Source organism: Sus scrofa, chromosome 3 (genome assembly GCF_054392235.1).
Source record: "Sus scrofa isolate SSC_HxYL_T2T_F1_AM1 chromosome 3, Sscrofa_HxYL_maternal_Yorkshire_Landrace_v2.0, whole genome shotgun sequence".
NCBI lineage: Eukaryota > Metazoa > Chordata > Mammalia > Artiodactyla > Suidae > Sus > Sus scrofa.
In genome coordinates, this window is record NC_139385.1 from 36,870,941 (window position 1) to 36,897,196 (window position 26,256).

Sequence of the window (26,256 nt, forward strand, 5' to 3'; positions counted from 1 at the left end):
AACATTGGTTTGCTCACTCTCGTTGAAAAAAAAAAAAAAGAAAAACTTAGAGTAAATAGATTCATAAACTCTGTTGAGGTTGTTTTGCGGTCTCTTATTCAGACCAGCTCCACAGAGGAGAGAAAGGGTTTGGAAGGCGTCAGAGGTGGATGGTTCTTATCAGGACCCTGCCGTGGGATTTTGCGTTCGTGTGTGTCGCTGGCTGGGCTGCGTGGTTCAAGGGAAGCAGACACACACGGGGTTCGATGTTCGTTTCTTGCTCCTCGTCTCTTTGCAGCAGCTTCTATTTTCCTTTTCCCCCAAAGGGGAAAACAAACGTGTCTTATCGTTCTGTCTTGTACTTGGCAGGTCAGCCCAAACATTTCTGCAGTATCTGCCTGCATGTCGGGTTGAGATAGAGTTTAAGTGATGCTTAGTGGTGATTTTCCCGTCAGGAGATGGAGCCCTAGTCCAGGGGGAAATGGCAATCGCGGGGACCCCTGTGTTCTTGGAAATGAAGTAACCACCTGGGTTCTCAGTAAACAATAAATTGTAGTGCATTAAAATCCTAAGACATTTCAAGGCCAAGACTTCTTCCCGTCCTTCTACAAGTTTTACCACTGCTTCTGAAATGTTAGGGCACTATCCCATGCCTGGCCATCCTGTAGGTACAGTCTGAAGTTTACTTTTAATCTGCCACACCCCGAAGGGTTTAACTGTGGGATTAAAGGAACCAGGCATGGGATTTTTGACCTAATAACAACATAGAATTTTGTTTAATCATGTAGATCTGTAAACTAAGCTTTGACAGACTTGTATAAAACTGAAAACACAGAGTTCCAATTGTGGCTCAGCAGTAATGAACCTGACTAGTATCCATGAGGACACAGGTTCGATCCCTGGCCTCGCTCAGTGGGTTAAGGATATGGCACTGCCGTGAGCTGTGGTATAGGTCACAGATGCAGCCCGGATTTGGCGTTGCTGTAGCTGTGGGGTGGGACGGCAGCTACAGCTCCTATTCAGCCCTTAGCCTGGGAACTTCCATTTGCTGCAGGTGCGCCCCCTGCCAAAAAAAAAAAAAAAAAAAAAAATTGTAAACACAAGTAGAGGTCAAAGGCTCAGCAAAGAGGAAGTTTCTTTACCTGAAACACAGATCCGTGGGAGAGAGCCCTGAGCATATGGACACAGGACACCTCTTTGAGAAAGGCTTGCTAGCCGCTGAAGCCAAGCCACAAACAGGTGTCCCATTTCAGGGACAGCTAAGAATATGGAAGCAAATCAGGCATTCTTGTGTTTTAGGGCAGGGGTTTCCTCCTCCACCATGGACAGAGCCACAGATGAAAAAAGCATGGTCCCACATTGCTCTGATCTGTCTCTGTCTGTGGGGAGCCATCCCTGGGGAGAAGAATGATGCCAGGTACTTAGCACACTTACAGCAGGTGCCCTGAAGATGATGAGCTGTGCGAAGACATCTGGGCTCTGCTCTGGGCTTGTGCAGCATCTCTATAAGGTCATCCAGCTTTGTTCTGTTCTGATGACATTCTGATTAGAAACATAACGTGTGTGTGCACACATGCAGTGTAATGTATGTGTAACTAACATACGTGCAGTTAATTATGTGTTTACATTTTAAGGTAATATGTGCATATAGGGAAAAAAAGGCAAATGCTGTTTGTGGGTAAACAGCGGTAAATCGGTTGTTCCCCTCCCCCCAGATGTCAGTTTTGCTCTCAGAGACCACTGTCAGTTTCTTTTTTAATTTCTATTTTTTGGCCATACCTGTGGCATGTGAACGTTCCTAGGCCAGGGATCAAACCTGCACCACTGCTATAAGCAGAGGCACAGCAGTGACAACGCCAGATCCTTAAACTGCTGTGCCATGAGGAAACTCCACTTGTCAATTTCTTGTGTATCTTTTCCAGATATATTTCTAAGTGTATTTGCACTTAGGGTTTACTTTCATAATTTTATATTTTGAATAGAGAATCTACTTATTTGGACCAGTATTCAAAAGTTATAAAAGAATGGGAAGTTCCTTTTGTGGCTCATCGAGTTAAGAACCCGACTGGTATCCATGAGGACGCGGATTTGAACCCTGGCCTTACTCAGTGGGTGAAGGATCCAGTGTTGCTGTGAGCTGTTGTGTAGGTTGCAGACACAGCTCAGATCTGGCGTTGCTGTGGCTATGGTTTAGGCTGGCAGCTACAACTCCGATTTGACCCCTGGCCTGGGAGCTTCCATATGCTTCAGATATGGCCCTAAAAAGACCAAACAAACAAAAAAGTTACAAAAGAATGTATAGGAGTTCCCATCGTGGCGCAGTGGTTAACGAATCCGACTAGGAACCATGAGGTTTCAGGTTCGGTCCCTGGCTTTGCTCAGTGGGTTAAGGATCCGGCGTTGCCGTGAGCTGTGGTATAGGTTGCAGACACGGCTCGGATCCCGAGTTGCTGTGGCTCTGGCGTAGGCCAGTGGCTACGGCTCCTCCGATTCGACCCCTAGCCTGGGAACCTCCATATGCCGCGGGAGCGGCCCAAGAAATGGCAAAAAGACCAAAAAAAAAAAAGAATATGTAAAATATTCTTGGAGTTCCTGTCGTCGTGCAGCAAAAATGAATCCAACTAGTACTCAAGAGGGTACAGGTCTGATCCCTAGCCTTGCTCAGTGGGTTAAGTGCCATGAGCTGTGGCGTAGATCACAGATGTGGCTCCGATCTTGAGTTGCTGTGGCTGTAGCTTAGGCTGGCAGCTATAGATGTGATTTGACCCCTAGCCTGGGAACTTACATATGCTGCAGGTTCCGCCCTAAAAAGCAGAAAAAAGGGGCGGGGCGGAGTTCCCGTTGTGGCGCAGTGGTTAATGAATCCAACTAAGAACCATGAGGTTGTGGGTTTGATCCCTGGCCTTGCTCAGTGGGTTAAGGATCCGGCGTTGCTGTGAGCTGTGGTGTAGGTCTCAGACATAGCTCGGATCTGGCATTGCTGTGGCTGTGGTGCAGGCCGGTGGCTGCAGCTCTGATTGGACTCCTAGCCTAGGAACCTTCATATGCTGCAGATGCGGCCCTAGAAAAAGACAAAAAAAAAAAAAACAGAAAGAAAGAAAATGTATAAAATCCTACTAATCTACTGTCCCTCTCTAGAGGCAACACTTAGTACCAGTTTTTAGGACATCTTTCCAGAGGTAGCATATACACATATGTGTATATAGTTCTCTTTTTTTTTTTTACATAAAAAGGGTAGCAAATTATGCACAATATCTTGATCTTGTTTTATTCCCATATTGTAGGCACCCTACCTCATTTTTTTTTGTCTGCGTGGTAGTTCATTGTATGGATAGACTGTATATTTTATTTCCCCAGTCTCCTATCTGTGTTCCCTTAGGTTGTCAATGATGATATGCTGGAGGTCTGGGGGTTCAAATTTTCTGTTCCTAGGAAACAGAATTTAAGGAGGCACTTGCTCTCAGAGTTGTGCAAATGCAGGTCCAGCACTTGCACAAACACGAGAGTGAGCGCCTCCTTAAATTTTGCCATCTCTTCCTCTTATTCCCAGTCTTGCTCTGTTCTTACAAACAAGCCACAGTGAAAATTCTGTTTGTGTCTCTCTCCATCTTTTTTTTTTTTTTTGGCACATATTGTTGGGAAATACCAGGTGTTCAAATGTTGGGGTCAAAATGTATGTGGATTTTCAAATTTGAATAAAGAAAATCATTTACACTGCAGCCAGCACTGTAAGAGAGGTCCTATTTCCCATGCCCTTACCACAAATTGTATTACTAACACTTTTTGATTGTTGCCAGTTGGATGGATAACACACTGAGAAAAACGTGGTTGAGCTAATTATTTAAGGGATTGGACCTTCCATCAGAGCCCTGCATCTCAACAGAGAAATGCATGGGGCTAACTCCCTCTCCCTTCCCTGACAGTATTCCTCTGTATCCGCTCTTGGCACTGCCCCAGAGGCCGTGTACACACCCTCCTCCACTCTGAGCCCAGAACACGAGCACTGGAGTCAGGCTGGGTTAACCCAAGTGGGACCTAAGTTTGGGGCTGCCAGATTTAGCAAGTAAAAATACAGAATACAACTACTGCATGGGACATAGTTGTACACTGAAAAAATCATCCGTGTGAAATTCACATGTGACTGGGCACCCTGTATTTTCTCAGGCACTCCTGCCTGGCTTACTATCCAGCTATGCCACCTATGAACTCTGTGCCCTTGAATGGCCTCCTCACCTGTGCCTCCACTTCCTCGTTTATACCATTAATTCTACCCTGTGGGGTTCTCCTAAGAGCATCTGTGTAAAGCACTCAGCTCAGTGCTGAGCACATAGTAGGCACTTTAAAAAATCTAAGCTTTCTTTACTACTCTGGCTTGTTCAGTCTTCACTTCCTGACTTCCAAAAAGGCACCAGGCTCTCTTTCTGACCTCTCTGCCTTCACCCCGTTATTCTTTTGCCTAGGAAAGCACTGCACCCTCCCCCCACCAATGCCCTCAGTAGGCACTAATTCTTCCTAAGCCTTTTGATATTTGGTTGGAATGTTGCTTCCTCTGGGGATGCTCTTGAATACCTCTCAACTAATCAGTGTCCCCTACTCTGTGCTTCTGCAGGGCCCAGTGCTCCCAACACATAGCTTGACAACTTAACACGATACTGCATGGCCATTGTCTGTTTCCATGTTAGGCCCCCTTCAGACTTGATCTCCAGGAGAATAAAGATGACCTCCTCCTTATTCTGGTGTGGCCATGATCTGGTACACAGTAGGACAGCAGGTGTGCCCTGCACAGACGCCTAGCTGAAGACAAATAAGTTCTCTTCTTCTATCCCTACGATGACTGGGGCTTTTTAGATTTTTTGCCCCTGGCTTTGTAAGAGCAGTGACCGTGTTTGGAGTTCAACTGTGAATCGCCTATTAACTTTTCATTAGGTTGTGTATTTAAAATCCCAAATGAAACCAAAGATTGAGGGGCATAGCTGCCAGCGCCAAAGTTCAGATTATAAAATGGAATCTTAAAGTAAAAAGAGGCACTCATTCTGAATAAGACCTTTTCATGCATCTGACATCCCAGGAGCTGCAAACAGAAATGAATTGTTCTCATGCCTTCTTCCAAGGGGACAGGCGAGTGCCAGAGGTGAATCTGCGCCCCTGGAGCTTCTCTGTGTCTGGACATGGCATTGTCTTTTCATAGCATCAGGCTTCAGCCATGTCTTGCATGTACCAAGTGTCCAGTAGCATTTCATTAAATTGAAAGTCTTATCATTATGTATGTACAAACCTTACAGTAGCACTAAGATTGGCTCTAAAGAGGACAAAAACTAGAGGTTCCCACCATGGCACAGTGGGTTAAGCATATGACTCCTCAGGTTGCTTTGGAGGCACAGGTTCAATTCCCAGGCCAGCACAGCTAGTTAAAGGATCCAGCATTGCCACAAGCTGTGGCATAGGTCACAGCTCTGGCTCAGACTCAATCCCTGACCGTAGAATTTCCGTATGCCAGAGATACAGCCATTTAAAGGGGAAAAAAGTTTACAAATGATAAATGCTGGAGAGAACATGGAGAAAAGGGAACTCTCCTCCATCGTTGGTGGGAATGTAAATAGGTGCAATGACTATGGAGAACAGTATATAGGGTCCTTAAAAAACTACAAATAGAGTTGCCATATGATCCAGCAATCCCACTCCTGGGCATTTATCCAGAAGAGGAGGAAAAAAAAAAAAAAAAGAAGAAGATGATGATGATGACAAATATCAGATAGAGGATCACTTTGGAGGGAAAGATAACTTATGGAAGACCTTGGCCAGCAGCACCAAGTTCAGATATTGGCAGAACAATTACATGTTTTTCTCCTCTCTGTTTTCTTATTCAAATACAGTGGAACTTACAATAGGTATTTCAGTGGTCTTTCTCCCCACTGCTGGTATCACAGCCCTGTTCCAGCCTTTATTATCTCTTGCTGAGAAACATAAAATCACCTCACTGTCAGCCCCTCTTTCTCCATTCACCTCCCTCTAAGCCATCCTGCCTGCCTTTGGCAGATGGATCTGCTTGAGGACACAGTCCTCCTCATGTGCACCCTTTTCAGAACATGCCAGCACCTCACTCCCTCCCTGCCTTCCTCACCTGTGTAGGGCAGGTGCATGGAAGGTTGGGGCATTATTTTCAGAAGCACACATCACCTTCGATCTCAGGCATGGGCCAACCTGCGATTCCATCCCAGAACATCCAGCAGGGCTGTGGGTGTGTCTGCAGTGACAGAAATGCAAACACAAGCCCTCCTTAAAGCTCCACATTTCTCAAGTGGTAGACCTTGATCTCACAGGCTGATCCTGAAATTCTCGTGGAAACTCAGGGGACCAAGAATAGCCAGAATGGCCTTGTAAAAGAAGAAAAATATCAGAAGACTCACACTTCCTAATTTAAAACTTAGTAGAAAGCTACAGTAATCAAAACAGCATGACACTGGCATAAAGATAGATCTATAGATCAATGGAATAGACTTGAGACTCCAGACATAAGCCCTCAAATTAGGGTCAGTTGATTTCAGACAAGGTTGCCAATATAATTCACTGGGGGAGAGGATAGTCTTTCCAACAAACGGTGCTGGTACAACTGGATACTCATGTGCAAGAGTAGATGGACACTTGGGTTTCCACATTTTAGCTATTGTGAATAATGCTGCACAGAAACCTCTTTAACACTCTGCTTTCAGTTATTTTGGGCATATACCCAGAAGTGGAATTGCTGGATTGTATAGTAATTCTATTTTTAATTTCTTGAGGAACCACCATACTGTTTTCCCTAGCAGCTGTACACTTTATATTTCTAATAACAATGAACAAGATTTGCAGTTTCTCTACATTCTCACCAACACCTGTTATTTTCTGTTTTTTGTTTGTTTTTATTGTAGCCATCTTAATGGGTGTGAGTTGATTTCCCATTTCCCTAGTGACTAGCAATGTTGAGCATCTTTTCATGGGTTTATCAATCCTTATTTTATCCTCTTTGGAGAAGAGTCACTTCAGTCCTTTGTGTACACTTGTGTCAGGTTGTTTGTTGTTGAGTTTTAGAAGTTATCAATATATTCTGGATATCAATGCCTTATCTGATAAATGATTTAGAAGTATTTTATCCCATTCTGTAGATTGCCTTTTTACTCTGCTGATAATGTCTTTTGTTGCATACAAGTTTTTATCATCATGAAGTCCATTTGTCTATTTTTTCTTATGTTATCTGTACCAGTACACCAAGCTTTATGTTGAAAAGGAACTCTTGGGTTTTATCTGTAATCTGTTTCTTCCCCAGTCTTTTAAATGTCAGTAAATGCCATGACTAACTATCCAATTATTCAGATGTCTGGGAATTATTTTTAAGTCTTTCTTATTCTTGTAATCAATACCAAAAAAAAATATTTCTTCTTTCTACCTCCTAAATATCTCTCAGATCCTTCTATTTATACCTCCTGTTCTTCATTGTCAGTATATGGAAGTATGGTTGATTTTAATATATTGACCTTTCATCCAATAACCAAGCTAATTCCCCTTATTAGTTCTAGGAGTTCTTTTTCTTTGTAGATGTTTTGGAGTTTTCCATGGAGACAGTCATGTCTTCTGAGAATAGGAGGTTTTATTTCTTCTTTCTAATCTCTATCCTTTCATTTCTTTTTTTCTTGCATTATTACATGGGCTAGCACTTCCAGTGTAATGTTGAATAGAAGTGGTGAGAGCAGACATTCTTGCTTTGTTCCTAATCATAGGGGGAAAGCATTCAGTCTTTCACCATTAAGTCTGTATTAGCTACAGGTTTTTTGTTGATGTCTTTTATCAAGTGAAGGATGTTTATTTCTCTTCCACGTTTGCTAAGAGGTTTTACCAGTGTATTTTAAGGCTGTTCTGAAAACAATAAAATGATAATCTCTGCCTTAATGAATATTGACAGTAATCAGTTACGCATTTCATGGTTCCACATCATGTTAAAAGTTTGAGGTCAGTGAACGGTATAAATAAGTATGTTGTTACTATCTTTACAGTGTTATTTACCTACTGGTTTAATTGTAATTCATTGCATTAAAACGAAAAAAAAAATACATAGCTTTCCAACCTGCCCCACCAGTCCCATCCAGAGTTGTCCTCAGCATGAGCAGGTAGGTGTGTGCTGACCTTGGGGTCCTTGGTCTCTCGGCACCCACTTCTCAGCAGATGCCTCTCATCCAGTTTGAAGATCTTTCCAAAATAATCCTTTTCCTTCTCTTCTGAGTCATTTCTTGCATTTTTTTTTTTTTAATGTAGCCAGGTCTTAATTTCCTGCTCGCCTCCCTATCTTTTCTGTGAAGCACAGAGCCTTGCTTAATAATAAACTCATGGGAGCTCTGTATCCTTGGCCAGGTTTCCATTTTTTTTCTGCTCCTGGTGCTAGTGAGGTTTGGCTTTGAGCTTTGCTACAATATTAGACTTTTTAAGGAAGCTGTGCTGAGATATGCTATCAGCTTGTTGATTCTAAAGGGTTCCTGATATTCTGACCCTAAGGAAATTCTGATATACACAAATGAGTGTGTTGAACATGATACAAATGTTTTTGTTAAACTTGACTCCTTATCATCTCGAATGTACTCCTTCACTTTGAAACTCTCACCTAAAAATTATTTATATCCCTGGAGAATGCTTTTGTTCCTTCAAAAGTCATATATTGATTGCTCTGTGTACATGGTTGGGTCACTGATAAAGAGGGAGGGATTGATGTATTTCGGTGTGGGGTGGAGGGAAAACAATTCACATTTTGCATACCTGTTTGTACAAAACTCTGGAAATCATCTTGGTGTGACTCCTTACAGCTGCCTTATTCTGAGGGGTGGGGAATTATTCCCCCTTCACACACCTTGCGACCAAAGCTCAGAGGATGCAAGTGACTTGCTCAAGCCACACAGCTTATAAGGGGTAAGAGCCAAGGTACAAACCCAGGTGTAACAGAACTCACATCCACATCTTGCCTCCAAGATGGTATAGAAAGTTCTGGGAAAGCTGCACAAGAGAGGTTTATCTTTGATTAAGGGGATCCAGGGAAGATGGACTTCATTTTTTAAATTATTATTCAAGTATAGTCTGTTTATAATGTTGTGACAATTTCTTCTGTACAGCAAAGTGACCCAGCCATACATATGTGTGTGTGTGTATATATATACACATTCTTTTTCTCATATTATCTTCCATCATGTTCTGTCCCAAGAGACTGGATATATTCCCTCTTCTGTGCAGTAGGACTCATTGTTTAACCATTCTAAATGTAATAGTTTGAACATCTACCAATCCCAAGACATCATGTTTTTTAACAGGTTACTGGGGAAATATTTGTGATTTCCCCAACATCAGCATCCTCTAAAGTTGGGGGGGAAAATCCTATTATTTTTCTTTTTGCTTTTTTTGTTTGTTTAGGGCCACACCTATGGCATATGCAAGTTCCCAGGCTAGGGATCACATCAGACTACACCACAGCCACAGCAACACGGGATCTGAGCAGTATCTGCAACCTACAATCACAGTTCACAGCAACACTAGAACCTTAACCCACTGAGAGAGGCCAGGGATTGAACCCGCATCCTCATGGATACTAGTTGGGTTCTTAACCTGCTGAGCTACAATGGGAACTCTCAAACATCCTGTTATTATGTATAATTCTCAGCTCCTCACTATAGATTGCTTTGTAGACAAGGTCTCCTTTCCAACTTCTGAATAAGTCTTTCTTTTTTTTGCCTTTTTGCCATTTCTTGGGGCCGCTCCTGCGGCATATGGAGGTTCCCAGGCTAGGGGTCTAATTGCAGCTGTAGCTGCCAGCCTACACCAGAGCCACAGCAATGTGGGATCCAAGCAGTGTCTTTAGCCTACACCACAGCTCACGGCAATGCCAGATCCCTAACCCACTGAGCAAGGCCAGGGATCGAACCCGCAACCTCATGGTTCCTAGTCAAGATTCGTTAACCGTTGAGCCATGATGGGAATTCCTGAATAAGTCTTTCTTTTGAAGTGCCCATTTTTCACTTTTCAGTGCATGGTCATTAGCTCCTTGAACCGTTTTGTGTCTGCCTCAGTCAGTATGTGAAGCATTGTGATGAATCTTTGGCAAAACAGTGGAAGACACTCTTCACCCCAGTGTATTATAAAGCCCTCGTCCTGTGGATCAGGACTTTATAATACACTGTGACCAGGACACTGTAATGAGAGGCAGCTCTCTGAGCTGGAGCACCAAGTTCAAGTTCCCCACTGGTCGTCAACTGAGCTAGTACACATACAGTTCTTAGAACAGTGCCTCTCAGAAACCTCCCCCCACCCCCAAGTCAACATGAATGGAAGGAAAGAAGACATCCATGGGGTCTTTTAGAAAACTGGCTAAGGAAAGTAGTGATGAATCAGCCTTGGCTCGTGGAGTCCCTTTGAGATGGTTTATCATGTTCAGGGCCATAAAGGATCCGTCCTCACTGGCAACCTCTTCACATGGGAAAAGAACTGACCAGTAGGGTCTTAGAGGGGAATGCGTGAGTCGGTACAAATGCCCACAGTCCAAGGTCTGCTCAGGAAGCAACATTAGATTAATGGCCTCTTCAAACCAGGACCAGTGAGGAGGCAGATGGGGGCTGTAGCCAAATCCCCAGCACCCCTGAGGGGAGGCTTCCTGCTCCCCAGTGCCAGGCAGGACCTGCTTCTCCTCTCACCTGAGCTCCTCCTGTGGGTCAGCCAGCCTTTCCCCAGCACCCACCCAAGGGATCAGGATCCCCTGAACCTTCTCTAGACCTTAGGATCCTGGAGCTAAGGATTTTTTTCTTTTTTCTTTCTTTTTTTTTTTTTTAATGAAAATAATACACAAGCTTTAAAAAAATTAATTCCCTTTTGTAAAAATTTAATTCTTGGAGTTCACATTGTAGCTCAGCAGATTAAGAACCCAACTAATATCCATGAGGATGCTGGTTCGATCTTTGGTCCCATTCATTGGGTTAAGGGTCTGGCATCTCCACAAGCCGCAGCGTAGGTCACAGATGTGGCTTGGATCCCAAATGAAGGCTATGGCTATGGTGTAGGCTGGCAGCTATAGTTCTGATTCAACCCCTAGCCTGGGAATGTCCATATGCCGTGGGTGTGGCCATAAAAAAAAATTCGTTTTCTAAGTGAAAATGATACATAAGCTTGGAAAATATGAGTAAGAAAGGAAAGAAGGAATCTTTAAAATGTAGTATAAAGGGTTTTAACCAAATGTGAAAGTCTCCTTCACTCCCCACTTCTGTTTCCCAGATTTAACCAGAGTTAACTTTTTCCTTTGTATTTTTCAAGACGCTCTCTCCATAATACACGAGCATGTGTGAGCCTTTTAAAAATTTATGTGTGATTTTTATTCCTCCTTGTCTTAGCTTTTTAATGTAATGCATAGACTTTTCCAGAACATCCGCATAGACCTACTTCTTTCTTTTCATTTTATGTATGTATCTTGTTAGCATTAAATATAAAAACATTTCCGTGAGATATGGGACTTCTGAACTCTTATCTGTCTAATAACATAGCTAAGAGAGTAAGGGAGCCCCACGCTTGGCCGAATGCCAGGGAGACGTGGATCGATCCATAATTACAGTGACACCTGACCCAGTCTCAGAAACTGATACAGATCAATAGGCCAAAAGCAAAGAATAAGGATGTAGGAGCCTTGGATCATCCCTTGAACAAGTCTGAGTGGAGTGGAAATATGAGGGACTCTGCATCCACAAGTGAGAGAATACAGGTTCTTTCTATGCTCACACGGGACGTTTGGAAACACAGGCATATACTTGGCTGTAAAGGAAATCTCACTACTGCTGTCTCCTTGGGGTTGTAATTTCTGACACGGCTTTGTCTTTTTCACCTTCTCCTGAGTTGTAGGGATTCAGTTCCTCTTTCACATCTGCCCATGGAGACCAAATTCCTCGATTTCTGCTTGATGGTCTCCTTTCTTAGCTATAACTGCTTCGTGAAGACTTTCCCCCTGTCCTTTTAATTCGTGACGAAGATGGAATGCTGGGTATATTTTTCATCTGCTTCTGGCAGGATTTTTCAGGAGCGTTTTTATCACCCCCTGCCAAGTTGGGCTGCACTCCTTCGTCATTTTTCTAAGGCTGTCTTTGCGGGATTGCAGCGTGTTCCTCCAAGCTAACAGGAATTACATCCTTCCCCTGCTTTGCCTTTCTCAACCATGTTAATAACATCTGATACAGATGGGTGTGCTTCTGTCATTTACTTGACAAATTATCTGACTCACCACTTTGAAAGGAAGGATTTGAGTCTCTCTGGCTCACAGTTCACCCCAGTAAAGAAATCAATACCTTATCCATAGCCGGTCCTCTGTAAATGTTTGTTGAGTAAATTAGCACCCCCCCAAAAAAAAGAATTAATCATTTCAAAACTCATTTATTAAAGTTTTAATACATTATTCCAGGAAGTATCCAAATTACAAATGGAGGCCAGGAACCTGAAGGAGAAGGGAACCCATATGGTTCACAGCTCTTTGTCCGAGTGATCATCTCCATACGGACGTTGAGTGCAGGGGGCAGTGTGCTTCCCACGCAGACACTGGGCCCTGCACACTTACATGCTGTCAGTGGGGCATAACATGCCTCTTGCCCATATCGGCAGGGTTTGGCAGGATGCTCGTGCCCAGTGGATGTAGCCGCTCAGATTCTAAGACGTTTTCTGGTAAAGGTGGTCACATAGTCTCCAGGGTCATGTGTATGCTAAGAATCACTTATATAGCTGTCATCAGAGACTAGCATTCAGAGCTCGGTCGACACACCTCAGGGGTGCCCTTGATGACCTCTTGACACAGGGCAGGAAAGTCACAGCTATTTATACTCATTTTCTTTTCTTTTTTTTTTTTAACTTTTATCACAAAGCTCAAAACCACAAAAGAGGTTCTATTTCCAGAGCTATTTTTGTATTTTTATTTTTTCCCACTCTTCCTGCCCAGTTCACATCAATGGATAAAAATGCATTCACATCTTTTAAGCCTATGACAAAAATAGGGAAAGAACTCAAGTAGCACAACTGTAAGAAATGCCAATTATGAAAGGACTTTTTTTTTTTAAAGCTTTCTGTTTTTTTATTACTTAATGAATTTTATTACATTTATAGGTGTACCACAATCATTACAACCAAATTTTACAGCATGTCCATCCCAAACCCTCAGTACATCCCCGCACCCCCCAACCTGTCTCATTTGGAAACCGTAAGTTTTTCAACTGAAGGAAATTCAGCTTCACTAATATTCAGTCGGAATGAGCCTCCACCATCATTCAATCCAAAGCACTGTGTCAGATGGCTGCTTCCACACGGAATTTCCGCAGGAAGGGGGAGAGAGGTTCCCACCCCACTTGATTTGTTTTCTTCCCGCCCCTCCTTTTTTTTTTTTTTTTTGTCTTTTTTTTTTTTTGTCTTTGTTGTTGTTGTTGTTGTTGTTGTTGTTATTGTTGCTATTTCTTGGGCCGCTCCCACGGCATATGGAGGTTCCCAGGCTAGGGGTTGAATCGGAGCTGTAGCCACCGGCCTACGCCAGAGCCACAGCAACGCGGGATCCGAGCCGCGTCTGCAACCTACATCACAGCTCACGGCAACGCGGGATCGTTAACCCACTGAGCAAGGGCAGGGACCGAACCCGCAACCTCATGGTTCCTAGTCGGATTCGTTAACCACTGCGCCACTACGGGAACTCCCTCGCCCCTCCTTTTTCAGCCACTGCTGCAGCATATGGAAGTTCCCAGACCAGGGTTAAATCGGAGCTGCAGCTGCCAGCCTACACCACAGCTACAGCAACCTGGGATCCTTCACCCACTGGGTGAGGCCAGGGATTGAACCTGCATCCCCACGGAGAAAACAACGTGTTCTTAACCCACTGAGTCCCAAGGGGAACTCCTGATTTGCTTTTCACGCAGGACTACTTTCTGCCGTTTCCAATGTTGAGTGGATTTGTAGGTTATTCTGTGTTATTTGATGCTAACGAGGGCATAAACAGACTCGGTCATTTTAGGGACATGACTCTCACTCTTCCAGGAACACCCTGGCGGAAGGAGCAGACGAAGGACCTGCAGCGCGTGCTCAAGGCGGTGGATGGCGAGATCCCGCTGGTCTTCGTCAGCGGCAACCACGACGTGGGCAACATCCCCACCCCCGAGACCATCGCGGAGTTCCAGCAGACGTGGGGGGACGACTATTTCAGCTTCTGGGTGGGGGGCGTCCTGTTCCTCGTGCTCAACTCCCAGTTCCTGTTCGACGCCTCCAGGTGCCCCGCCCTGAAGCAGGCCCAGGACCAGTGGCTGGACCAGCAGCTGAGCGTCGCCCGCCGGCGCGCGTGCCGGCACGCCATCGTCTTCCAGCACATCCCGCTCTTCCTGCAGAGCATCGATGAGGAGGACGACTACTTCAACCTCACCACGTCCGTGCGGAAGGAGATGGCAGACAAGTTCGCCAGAGCAGGTAGCGCCTGGACCCCCAGGTGTCTAGGTGGAAGGGTGGTTCTGGAGAAGAGGTGGCCAGATCCTTCCCCTGCCCCTCTGCAGCCTAGCAAAGGGGAACGAGGATGGGACTTCGGGCGGAACTGGGTTCCAGTCCCAGCTCTGCCACTCCCTGGCTGTGTGGCCTGAGAGTCCTCATCTAAGGGAGGAATACACAGAGGATGCTCGTGGGAAGGATTCGAGCATCTTCTCTGGGGATCCAGTGAGCAGTAGCCTGGAAAGCGTTAGAACAGGCCCTAGCTGAGCCCTGAAGTTGTAGCTGCTCACCACTGAGGATGAGACCCTGCACCCAGGAGGTTGTGGGGGAGCGGGGCAGGGTCTGAGTGTGGCTATTTGCGCCCCAGGTGGAGGAAGATGCCAGGGATATCTTTTCTCACCTCTGGGAAGCAGGAATTTGCCCAAGGGCAGGTGATACTTAAGAGCCAAACTTCTACCAGTTTGGGACGTAACCTGAGAAATCCTGGCGGGTGGCTGTCATGGGCAGGTGCTGGAGCCTCCTCAGTATTCCTTTAGTGAGTTCTCCTCCAGAATCAGGAGGTGAGGTCTATGTCGTTTGATCTTACCCTGCTGTGAATTTTAAGCTGATTATGCATGTGACACATGCACACGCACGTATTTGCACATGCACACACACACAAAGAAGACACTCCCTTTGTAGAGATCTCCACTCTCGATGGTGTCATGTGCAATACCTGCCACCTGCCTTATTTCTCCTCCTGGCACCTGTTGCCTCCCTCTCAGGAGAAATGTGTGTTCTGAGCTGATTGCCTCCATCCCTCGCGACTTGGCAGGATTCCAGTTTTGACAAATCCTGTGTCTGGTCTTGGTCCCAATGCCTCCTTTCAAGATCTTTCCAGAGTGTCCTTCATCAAACTCTTCAAAAATTTAAATATATTCTGTGTTAGGGCCAGGGAGAAGGAGGTGGCCTGACCCAGTAAGTAGCAAGCATTCATTAAAAAAAAAAAAAAAAAAAAAAAAATCCTGACACTCTTTTCATCTTGAGCATTAAATGTGTTCACATTTACTTGTGAGAAGTACAATAAGCCCTTCTGTATTTTGGAGGCATTTTACAAAGAGCTTGCATAATTGGAGACATTTTCCAACTGTTCCATGGAGATGAAGTTGGAAAACTTCTATTAAGGCCTTTGAAATCATATGCCAGGCTTGAGTTGATGCAGAAAACCCGTTTTGGATGACAGGGAAATGAAGAGTCAAGATGGCATCAGCACCACCGCAGAGACTATTTTGTAACAGAGAATAATGCCGGAGAGAACATTTAATGCCCCTGAAATGATTCCTTTCATAGCAGATGTTAAATGGTGCACATGCCGTCCCCGTGGCTGCTCTTTGTTCTCTGTTCTTGTCAACCACGTCGTGGAGTGGCGGGTGGTTCTGGGCTTCCTGTTGTAGGATGGAGTGCGTGCTGCCATGAGCACCCCTGAATATTGAGACCTGGGGACATTTATAAAGAGAGAGCCCTCAACTCTAAGAGGGACTCTGGTGGGGGTGGGGTGGGACAGGGGATGCCTACCCACCCATCAGGAACCCCAGAAGGTGGCATTCCATCTGGGTGGCACCAGCCACATCCCCTCTTAAGCCTGCAGCCTCATGAGCTCAGGAAGAAATTGTTGGCACGCTTGGGGCTGGGCTGTGTCCTGGACTTGGGCTCCTATGGACCCAGCTCACAGATACCGATATCTGCCACCAGAATGTCATTTGATTAATTTAGAGCAAGATTGAAACCCTCTCCTAAACCCCAGCAGTGCAGTCTTTTCCCGGAGGCAGAGCCACCTGGAATGGAGGCCGAATTACAATAGGAGGTTGCTGAGCCTGAGACAGAGCAGGGCACCTAGCCCCGAGTTTTCTTTTTGCTCCTTTTTTTTTTTTTTTTAATTGAAGTATTGTGGAATTATAGTCTTGTGTTTGTTTCAGGTGTATGGCATAGTGATTCAATATTTCTGCGGATTATACTCCATTATATTATATTGAGTGTAATCCCCTGTGCTTTATAGTATATCCTTGTTGCTTATCTATTCTATATATAGTGGTTTGTATCTGTTAATCCCAGTACCCCTAATCCATCCTTCCCCACTTCTATCTCCCATTTGGTAACTACAAATTTGTTTTCTGTGTCTATGAGTCTATTCCTATTTGGCATATCCATTCATTTGTGTAATTTTCTAGATGCCACATATAAGTGATACCATATATTATATGTCTTTCTCTGTCTTATTTCACTGAGCATAATATTCCCTAGGTCCATTCATGTTACTACAAATGGCATTATTTTGTTCTTTTTTATGGCTGAGTAATACTCCACTGTGTGTGTCCAGCTGTCTGTTGATGGGTTGCTTCCTTCTTGGCAACTGTAAATAATCTTATCAGCTCTTAATGGCATTTGTCTCATCTCCTCATTGCCCAGGAAGATGGATGTTTCATGTCCCTTTAATGCTGCCTCTTTCCTATCCCCTTAGCCTGTCCACTTCTTTGGGTCACCCTCCCCTTTCATCTGGGTCATAGCAGCTCTCAGTTGGTTCCCCCTCTTGCTCCTTTCTGGTCCGTTCTCCACCTATAGCCAGAGGGCATGAAGCCTCACAGCATCCACCCTTCTGAGGCCCCCTCTACCCTAGGTAAGGCCGGCTCGTTACCCTTCACCATTGTCTCTGCCTCTTCACTGGCCAGTGTGGCCTCTCATCTTTACCTATGAGGTGCCCGCAGCCCCCCTGCCACCCACTTTCTTCCTCAGCTTCCCTCCCCCCATCCCAGCATTTGTAAGTGTTGACTTGTCCAAAGTCCCCCTAGACTCTGAGCCCCCAGAGCACAGGGGAGGCCTCGCTCAGGCCTTTGCTCATGATAAACACTTCCTCCGCGTTTGTGGAATGAGTGAAGGATTGACCCTCTGACTCTTGCTCCCTCCCTCCCTGGGTGGCTGACCGGCCTAGCTCGTTCCTCTAATTAGCGGCCCTGCTCCGTTCCTCTAATTAGCGGCCCTGCTCCGTGGTGCGTCCCGAGTGTCGGGCACACATCACGTGACCTCCTGGTCCTTCCGTTTTGGGTGAGGCTGCTTCTCTCTGATCACATGCCAGCTTTCCAGGTTCCCGCAGCAGCCGATTGCTCTCTCCCCACATGGCCCCCACTGTCCCCACCAGACACCACCTCACCTGTGAGTGGGCCTGCTCTTCTTGGCCGCTGGCCTTGGGCTCTTCACCTAGCCCTGCTGAGCAGATAGAAGCAATGAGAGCGGTGCCCTTCCTGCAGCCTCCTGTCACTTTGAGTGGCTCACCAAACCGATGCCCTTTGTTTAATACCTTTCAAACTCCGAACAAACCATGGGCAGCGTTGGGAAAAGATGGGGGTCAGACGTGGTCACAGGAGCCTACGTGACCTGCTAGGTTTGGAAGCACAGGGAGGTGGGCTCTCAGGGGGAACGCAGGCCCCCACAACTCAGGGATGCTGGAGATTGCTCAGGTCATAGCCACGTGATTCTTGAACTCATTTGGGAAAGCCAGAAGTTCAAGTGACATTTCGTTAAAGTCATTAACTTAAAGACCATGATCAAATTGGGGGTAATGATGACAGATGGTATTTAATACTGCCTCCAGCTTTTTTTTTCCCCCCCACAGCAATATTATTCCCTAATACTATTTCAGTCTCATTTATCTCCTTGTGCTAAAATGCCAGTACTCAGAAATATGTCAAAAGCTCATCAGGATATCAGGGTAGCTTTTAATTATGATAATTGTGTTGTTATAAAATATCCTTTTAAAGAGCACATCCCTCCTCAAGCCGCCGTAGAGGTAACACCCCGCTTCCTCCCAGCGAGCTGAATGAATAATTCTGAATCATTGTGTGGGATGAATAAATGATTTAATAACGAGCGTCAACAATCATCTCACATTGTTGCATTAATTTGTTAAATGGGATGAGGTAAAGGAGGAGGAGGGATGTTACCATACAACGGGCCACCGTGTGTGGGGATGCATTCTGTGAGGCAAAGCCTCCAGCTTCAGCGAGCTCAGGTTTCCTTAGAAACGGAGGCATTCGGTGTCTACTTTTGAGGCTCAATTTAAAAAAAAAAAAAAAAAAAGCCTACCTCCTTTGTAGGATACAGAAACGCTGTCAATAGCCAGTACAAATAAACAGTTATCGGGATGGGACAGATGCACAGATCCGAAGCGGCACGGTTATTTTCCATCTTCTTTGGCTCTGCCCGAGGATAATCAATTTCATCACATCCACGGGAGGTAGAAATTGGTTTTCTCCCTAATTCACCTGATACCCCGTTGGAGTTGCAAAGACAGTAGGTAATGAAATGTTGGTCGAACCTGGCCATTGTCTCTGTCCCTCATGCCTTTTTCAGCAGCAGGTTAATACGTGACCCAGTTAATACGATTCCAATTTAAAAGCTCAATTTTAAAACTCAAAAGTCTGGCTCTTTAACTGACCCTGTTTCCCTTGATGTCCCGATAGCTTTTCTTTTTTCCATCTTCAACGTAGAGATTAGAACTGTGTAGTCGAAAGCCCAGAGCGAGTTTGGCAATTATGAAAAATTCCAATAAGTTGATCTTTCCTGTAAAAGCTAATGAGTAATTTCACAGAGTTATAGTTTCATCTGTGTTTATGCTTAAAAAAAAAAAAAAAAAAAAAAAAGGTGTGCAAGAGATGTTAGCCCCGGTAGCCTTATAGGTTTAGAGTTTCAAAGTGTTTTTTTTGTTTGTTTGTTTTGTCTTTTTGCCATTTCTTGGGCTGCTCCCAAGGCATGTGGAGGTTCCCAGGCTAGGGGTCCAATCGGAGCTCTAGCCACCGGCCTACGCCAGAGCCACAGCAACGCGGGATCCGAGCTGCATCTGCAACCTACACCACAGCTCACAGCAATGCCGGATCGTTAACCCACTGAGCAAGGCCAGGGACCGAACCCACAACCTCATGGTTCCTAGTCAGATTCATTAACCACTGCGCCACGATGGGAACTCCGAGTTTCAAAGTTTTAAAGAACAAAAGAGCCTGGTTTCCAAGGTCTGCTTAACAGGGAAGATGAGGTATCCACTCCTCCTCTGACATTGAATTCTGATTTGTGGTAAAATTACCTGTTTCTTCCCAGAAGTGGAGTCCCAGCTATGTTCACCCCTGTAAGCCCAGCCCCTAGCCAGGACTCTCACATAGTAGCCCCTCAGTAAATGACTGTGGAATTGAATTAACTTGATTCACATCTGCTTAGCAGCATCACAGGCAGTATCCTTCATACCTCTGGGTTTGTATTTAGCAGCTGACTTTTGGATGGGCTTGCCGACCCCTCTGGAGGATGCACCGCCTCAAGAGGGGTTCGCAAACCTTCCCTGCAGTGGGTGGGACAGTAAACATTCTGTTTGCGTTGGTCTCCGTAGCATGAAAACAGATGCTAAACTGGGCACGACTGTGTTTCAGAAAAACTTTATACAATACAGGCAGTGTACCTGCAGGCCATAGTTTTCCCTTCCTTGGCTTCAAGAAATGTCCCCGGAGTTCCCGTCGTGGCGCAGTGGTTAACGAATCCGACTAGGAACCATGAGGTTGCGGGTTCGGTCCCTGCCCTTGCTCAGTGGATTAACGATCTGGTGTTGCCGTGAGCTGTGGTGTAGGTTGCAGACGTGGCTCGGATCCCGCGTTGCTGTGGCTCTGGCGTAGGCCAGTGGCTACAGCTCCGATTCAACCCCTAGCCTGGGAACCTCCATATGCCGCAGAAGCGGCCCAAAGAAATAGCAAAAAGACCAAAAAGAAATGTCCCTGATACAGCGTGATGTGCTTTCTCTCCCCTAAGACCTTGCCTAACTCCAGCATGCCTCTGGTGACCCCACTGTCACGACTCTGCCTGGAAGGAACCCCAGGTTCCTCAGTGGAGGGCACGCCTGGCTGAGGCTCATCTCGCAGGAGGCCCACGACATGGTGTGAGGGTGGGAGGGTTCCGGGGGGCACTTAAAATCAAATGTGTGGGTGTTTAATGTGTGTTAGAAAAAAACTATAACTAGTTCATCAAGTGAAGGAAAAGTGGGGCATTCCCGTTGTGGCTCAGCGAGTTAAGAATCCGGCATGGTATCTGTGAGGAAGCAGGTTCGATCCCTGTCCTGGCTCAGTGGGTTAAGGATCCGGCATTGCCACAAGCTGCAGCATAGGTCGCGGGTGTGGCTTGAATCCTGCATTGCTGTGAGCCGTCGGGGAGGCCAACAGCTGCAGCTCCGATTCAGCCCTTAGCCTGGAAACTTCCATATGCCTCAGGTGTGGCCCTAAAAAGAAAAAAACAAAAAGTGAAAGAGAAGTGGTAAGTGACAAATAGCACAGGTGGTTTGCAGGCGAAGCAGAGCTTGTGATGCGGTACCTGGGGGGACATGTTCACGAGGGCAGGGCAGGGCAGGTCATAGAACATCTCAGGTCAGTGGACAGGCTTTGGCTTCAGACAGACCTGGATTCAGTTCCTTTGGTGCCCCTCCCCAGCACCGTGGCCTCACATAATCTGCTGGATGTCTTTCTGCCTTAGTTCACTCATTTGTCAAGTGGGGGTCTCCACTTCATAGGGTTGGTGTGAGACACCTGTGAAGGGAGGGAGCTTAGCACCAGGGCCTGGGACGGGGCCTGTGCCTGACAAAGGGTGGTTTGTTGTTATCTGACCCTGGACCACGGTGTGAGCCCACAGAGGCAAGTGAGCTTAACCGGGCTTCCTCCTTCCCTTAGAGCCAAACTCCCCACCCCTGGGTGCTGGCAGGAGGGGGCAGTGTCTGTGAGGGTGTAAGGCAGGGAGGGGCACGTGGAGTTTGGGAACCTGCTTGCAGTTTGCTAATGTAACTTTATATACTGAAAAAGGAGCAATTAGCAATTCTTTTCAATTCTTTTTTTTTTTTTTTATTTATCTTTTTAGGGCCACATCCAACAGCATACGGAAGTTTCTAGGGCTAAGGGTTGAATGGGAGCTACAGCTGCTGGCCTGCACCACAGCCACTCCAGATCCAAGCGGCATCTGTGACCTTACAGCACAGCTCACAGTAGCGCCGGATCCTCAACCCACTGAGGAAGGCTAGGGATTGAACCCATGTCCTCATGGATACTATGGTTCATTACCTCTGAGCCACAAGGGAACTCCAATTCTTTCAGTTCATTTACAAACTACAGGAAGTGTAGACAAAAAAACAAAACAAAACAAAACAAAACTCTTGGCCTGTGGGCTCTGCAGGAAGGTAGGCTGTGTCTCATGGAGTCTGAAAAGCTTCAGGGTGAATGAGGAATTCAGGGTCTTTTCAGTTTTATCAAAAGGGGATATTAATTTAAAAAGTTGGGAAGCACTAGACTAGATGGAAAATGCCTGTGGAATTTAGTGAGACAATTTGATTCTGCATTTGTTTTTGGAAAGCACCCACCTCATGCATTAATGTGTTAGCCTTGGAATGCATAATTTCATAGTCAGATTTTTTTTTTTTTTTTGTCTTTTTGCCTTTTCTAGGGCTGCTTCCAATGGCATATGGAAGTTTCCAGGCTAGGGGTCTAATCAGAGCTGTAGCCACCAACCTACGCCGGAGCCACAGCAGCAAGGGATCCGAGCCGAGTCTGCAACCCACACCACAGCTCACGGCAACGCCGGATCCTTAACCCACCGAGCAAGGCCAGGGATCAAACCTGCAACCTCATGGTTCCTAGTCAGATTTGTTAACCACTGCGCCACAACAGGAACTCCATAGTCAGATTTTTCTGAATCCAGCAAATGGGTCCACAGCAAATCTCGTCCGATGAAGCCCTCTGTTTAAAATGCACACATGCAAAAACTGTCTTCCTGGGCTTTTTTAAAGCATCTGTAGTATGCAGGGTTTCTGGGGGCCTATCAGCTGGAGGAAACTTTACCCTCTTTAATGTACGTATTGTCTTTAATTCATCTTCAAGGTTTGATCTGTTTTATGTTTTATCAATTCACCATAAAACATCATGCTTTAGTCATCTGATGTCTGTGTTTCATTCACTACAAACCAAGATAAAAGACCAACTGCGGAAGCTACATCTGGTGTGAAGTGATGGATTACACTGCTCACTTTGGAGGTATCCTTAACAGTTGGGCTAATTAAAGTTAAAATCAAGTCCTGATGGTAAATATTTATAAATTGAGAATCTGGCATGTGTAAATGTGTGCGGCTGGTTCCCAAAGTTAAGTCAGCATTTATCCATTCAAGAAAGAGCACGGGGACTGTGTTGGGCGCCCAGGATGGGAACTCACAAAACAGAGTGCTGTAATACCTCCCTCCAACAAAAAATTCCAAATCTCGTTGAAAAATCCCATTGCGACGTTTCAAAAAGGAGCCACAAGTGCATTGGAAACAGCAGTGTCTGTTTAAGTTTATGAAGTCAAAATGTCTGTCTTTTCTTTTTAGGTCATGTTTTTTAAATAGCAATGTCATTTTCAAATGAGCAGTGGGATTCCTTTGTAAAATTGAAAAATCTCTTGCTTAGCTAAATACTTATCTCCTATACTAGTTTGAGTTTTGTTTTTGTTTTCAATTTACTGAACTTGCTTTCATTTAAAAGGTACTTATCAGAGTTCCCGTTGTGGCTCAGGGGGTTGAGAACCCAATATGATATTGGTGAGGATGCAGGTTTGATCCCTGGCCTCGCTCAGTGAGTTAAGAATCCAGTGTAACTGCAAGGTGCAGCATAGGTGGCAGACGTGGCTCAGATCCCGAGTTCTTTGACTGTGGTGTAGGCCGGCAGCTGCAGCTCCGATTTGATCCCTAGCCCAGGAACTTCCCTATGCCACCAGTGTGGCCCTGAAAAGAAAAAAAACAAAAAAGGCATTTATTCCCACTGTGACTAACACTATAGATGAATATTTAGAATATTGCTACATAAAATGAGCTGGAAATTGCTTTTGTTTTGTTGTATAATTTTACAGAACAGAAATGTTTGTATATTGGTGATTCATTTGGAAGTAAAAGAGCAGTGCCTATTTGGGTAAAGCCCCCAATGTCCCCCATCATCACAGCCTGGGTAACGGTGATCGTATCAGCAGTAAACAGTGAAGAACCCATGCTGACAGCAGTAAGGAACCTGAGTCCATTTCAGATTTAAATTATAGACACACAGGAGGAAGGAAAAGAACTCCTAAGTGTCTCCTTTGCACAAGGCACTCCCCTAAGCACCTTGGGAAATCCAAGTGAGGGGTCCCTGCTGCAATGCTGCCCAGAGGGGAGGGGCTGAGTCCAGGGCAGGTGTCCTGCTGCCTGAGCCACGAGCCTCCTGCTGGACCACCTGCCTGGGTGGGGCCCTGTGGTCTGTCTCCCTCCAAGGGCTTAACCTCTATTCCTCCATGATGCCACCGAAGGCAGCTAAAAGCAGGTTTTCTCCTGAAAAAGGCAGAAGATGAACAAGTTTCTTAGAGCCATGGCTCATGTTCAGTTCTTCCTTGCTCCCATGATTGTCATGAGAGCCTCCCCAACAGCCCTCAAGGTATCGGCGTGCTCACCCTTTTCCCGACAAGCAAAGACCTGGAGGCGGAATCACTTGTTCAGGTCACAGAGCTGGGAAGTGGGGATATAATAGCTCAGGTTTTTGTGGAGATCGGATAAGATAACCCAGTACCTTGGCACAGCATCAGGTTCCTGGGAAGTGCTCAATAATGATAGCACTATTAGTATTATCCAGCGTGCTGTCATCGTGTTCATTATTTTCAGGCAAATGTTTTTAAGGGACTCAGTGTCAGAGAAATTGATGTATGAGGAGCAAAGCTTCTCCTTTGCACAAGTTCGCACCTCTCACCCATTGCTGAGTGGCTGGAGTGTAGGAACTCAAGGCTTTCCAGACCCTGTTCTTTCTGCTACCCCTCTATTGTCACACCCGGGTCCCATGTCCCCCAGATGGCCCCACCCTATGCCACCAGTGGGTGCTAAAGACCACAGGGTAACCAGCATCCCCAAATACCAGTTTTACCGCAGAAGCCATTTGAAACACCATTAATATCACTTTCACATGAAATAATTCCCACATGTTGACTACTATACTGTAGGTGCTCTTCTGCGTGTACAGACGAGGAAACTGAGGCTCAGAGAGATGCGGCAGCTTACTCAGCCTCACGTAACGAGGAAGAAGCTGAACTGGGCTCCAGTCCCAAGGCTCTGGCCCTGGCCCCTTAATCACGCGAGTTGGGCAGAATAAGAGGGGCTGGACCTTTGTGTGTTGGGGCAGTTGCCACCGGGTCACCTCCTGCTCCGCGCTGCACTTGCGTTTCCTCAGGGCTGCCCCTGGGGGAGGAGCCGGTCCAGCCAGCCCTGTCAGAAGGGGCCCTGCTGGGTGGGGGTCCTGCTGGGTGAGGGCCCAGGGAGTCTACTCAGGGTCTGGAGTTCCCTCCGGCCTCAGCAAGCAGCAGTCTTTTTTTTCAGGGTAAGCCCCTCAGCCTTTCCTTTCATCTTCAGTGGGTGGACTGTGCCTGCTGCAGATAAAGATGCCTCTTGGAACAGCGAGGAACCTGTACCACCCCTGCAGACTCTGCTCCCCCCACCTCAGGCATACAAGTCCAGGTGAGCTTTGAGCTGAGGATTAGGGCACCAGAAAAAACTCACTGAAAAAATGGGGACTGGGAGTTCCCATCGTGGCTCAGTAGAAACAAACCTGACTAGTATCCATGAGATTCGGATTTGATCCCTGGCCTTGCTCAGTGGGTTAAGGATCTAGCATTGCCATTGAGCTGTGGTGTAGGTTATAGATATGGCTCAGATCCAGTGTTGCTGTGGCTGTGGTGTAGGCCAGCAGCTGTAGCTCTGATTCTGCCCCTAGCCTGAGAACTTCCATATACCACACCTGCAGCCTGGAAAAAAAAAAAAAAGAAAAAAAAAGTGACTACAGCTGGTAGAAAATAGTGATTAAAAAAAGGTTGGTTTGAGACATTATCTTGAGCAAAGGATCACATTATGGCAATCAGTTTATTTCAATTTGAATTTGATTAAACATTGGTTGTTGCTGTACATATGCACCAACTCTTAAGGTGAAGAAAGAACCAAGTATTGACTTGGGTTTTCTTGGCTTAAATTTTCTAAAAGAGTTGTTTGACAGCATCCTGCATTTGACATTGGCAGCAGCATAATTGAGGGTCATTATTGTAAGAGAAAAAAGTATTTGCAGATTTCATCAGTTTTCTCAAGGATCTTTTTCTGAATCTGTCAGTAATCTGATTATTTCTCTTCTGTGTGTATGTGTGTGTGTGTTTATTCTGCCAGAGCCTTGTTTGTTGATGACTGCCCCATGATTCAGGCAGTTCCTTGGTGTGACTTTCTTCAGCTTTACACAAAGTCCTGTGTCTTTCGCCTGATTTGTGATTTAAAGGTGTGTCTGCCTGGTTGCACAGGCCAGAGGGAGGGGTTTTTAGTAGGGGGCTGAGTTTATAAGTAATTCATTCATTAATGTTTTCTTGTTATTCTCTTTGCACATAGCTCAGATGGTACCGTAGAGTTTTAGAAGCATAAGGTGATGCGATAACAAAGCATTATCTCATGGCATTAAAAATGTTCCCCAGGAGTTCCCGTTGTGGCGCAGTGGTTAACGAATCTGACTGGGAACCATGAGGTTGTGGGTTCGATCCCTGCCCTTGTTCAGTGGGTTAACCATCCGGCATTGCCGTGAGCTGTGGTGTAGGTTGTAGACGAGGCTCGGATCCCGCGTTGCTGTGGCTCTGGTGTAGGCTGGTGGCTGCAGCTCCGATTCAACCCCTAGCCTGGGAACCTCCATATGCCACGCCAAAAATAGCAAAAAGACAAAAAAATAA

At 45.7% G+C, this 26,256-nt stretch overlaps 1 protein-coding gene across 1 annotated transcript in view; it reads left to right on the forward strand.

Annotated features, from left to right (window-relative positions):
- CPPED1 (calcineurin like phosphoesterase domain containing 1) overlaps window positions 1-26,256 on the forward strand; it is a 121,819-nt gene that overhangs the window by 67,058 nt on the left and 28,505 nt on the right. The window contains 1 exon segment of the mRNA NM_001243581.1: window positions 14,032-14,454. Within this exon segment, the coding sequence (NP_001230510.1) occupies window positions 14,032-14,454 (423 nt within the window).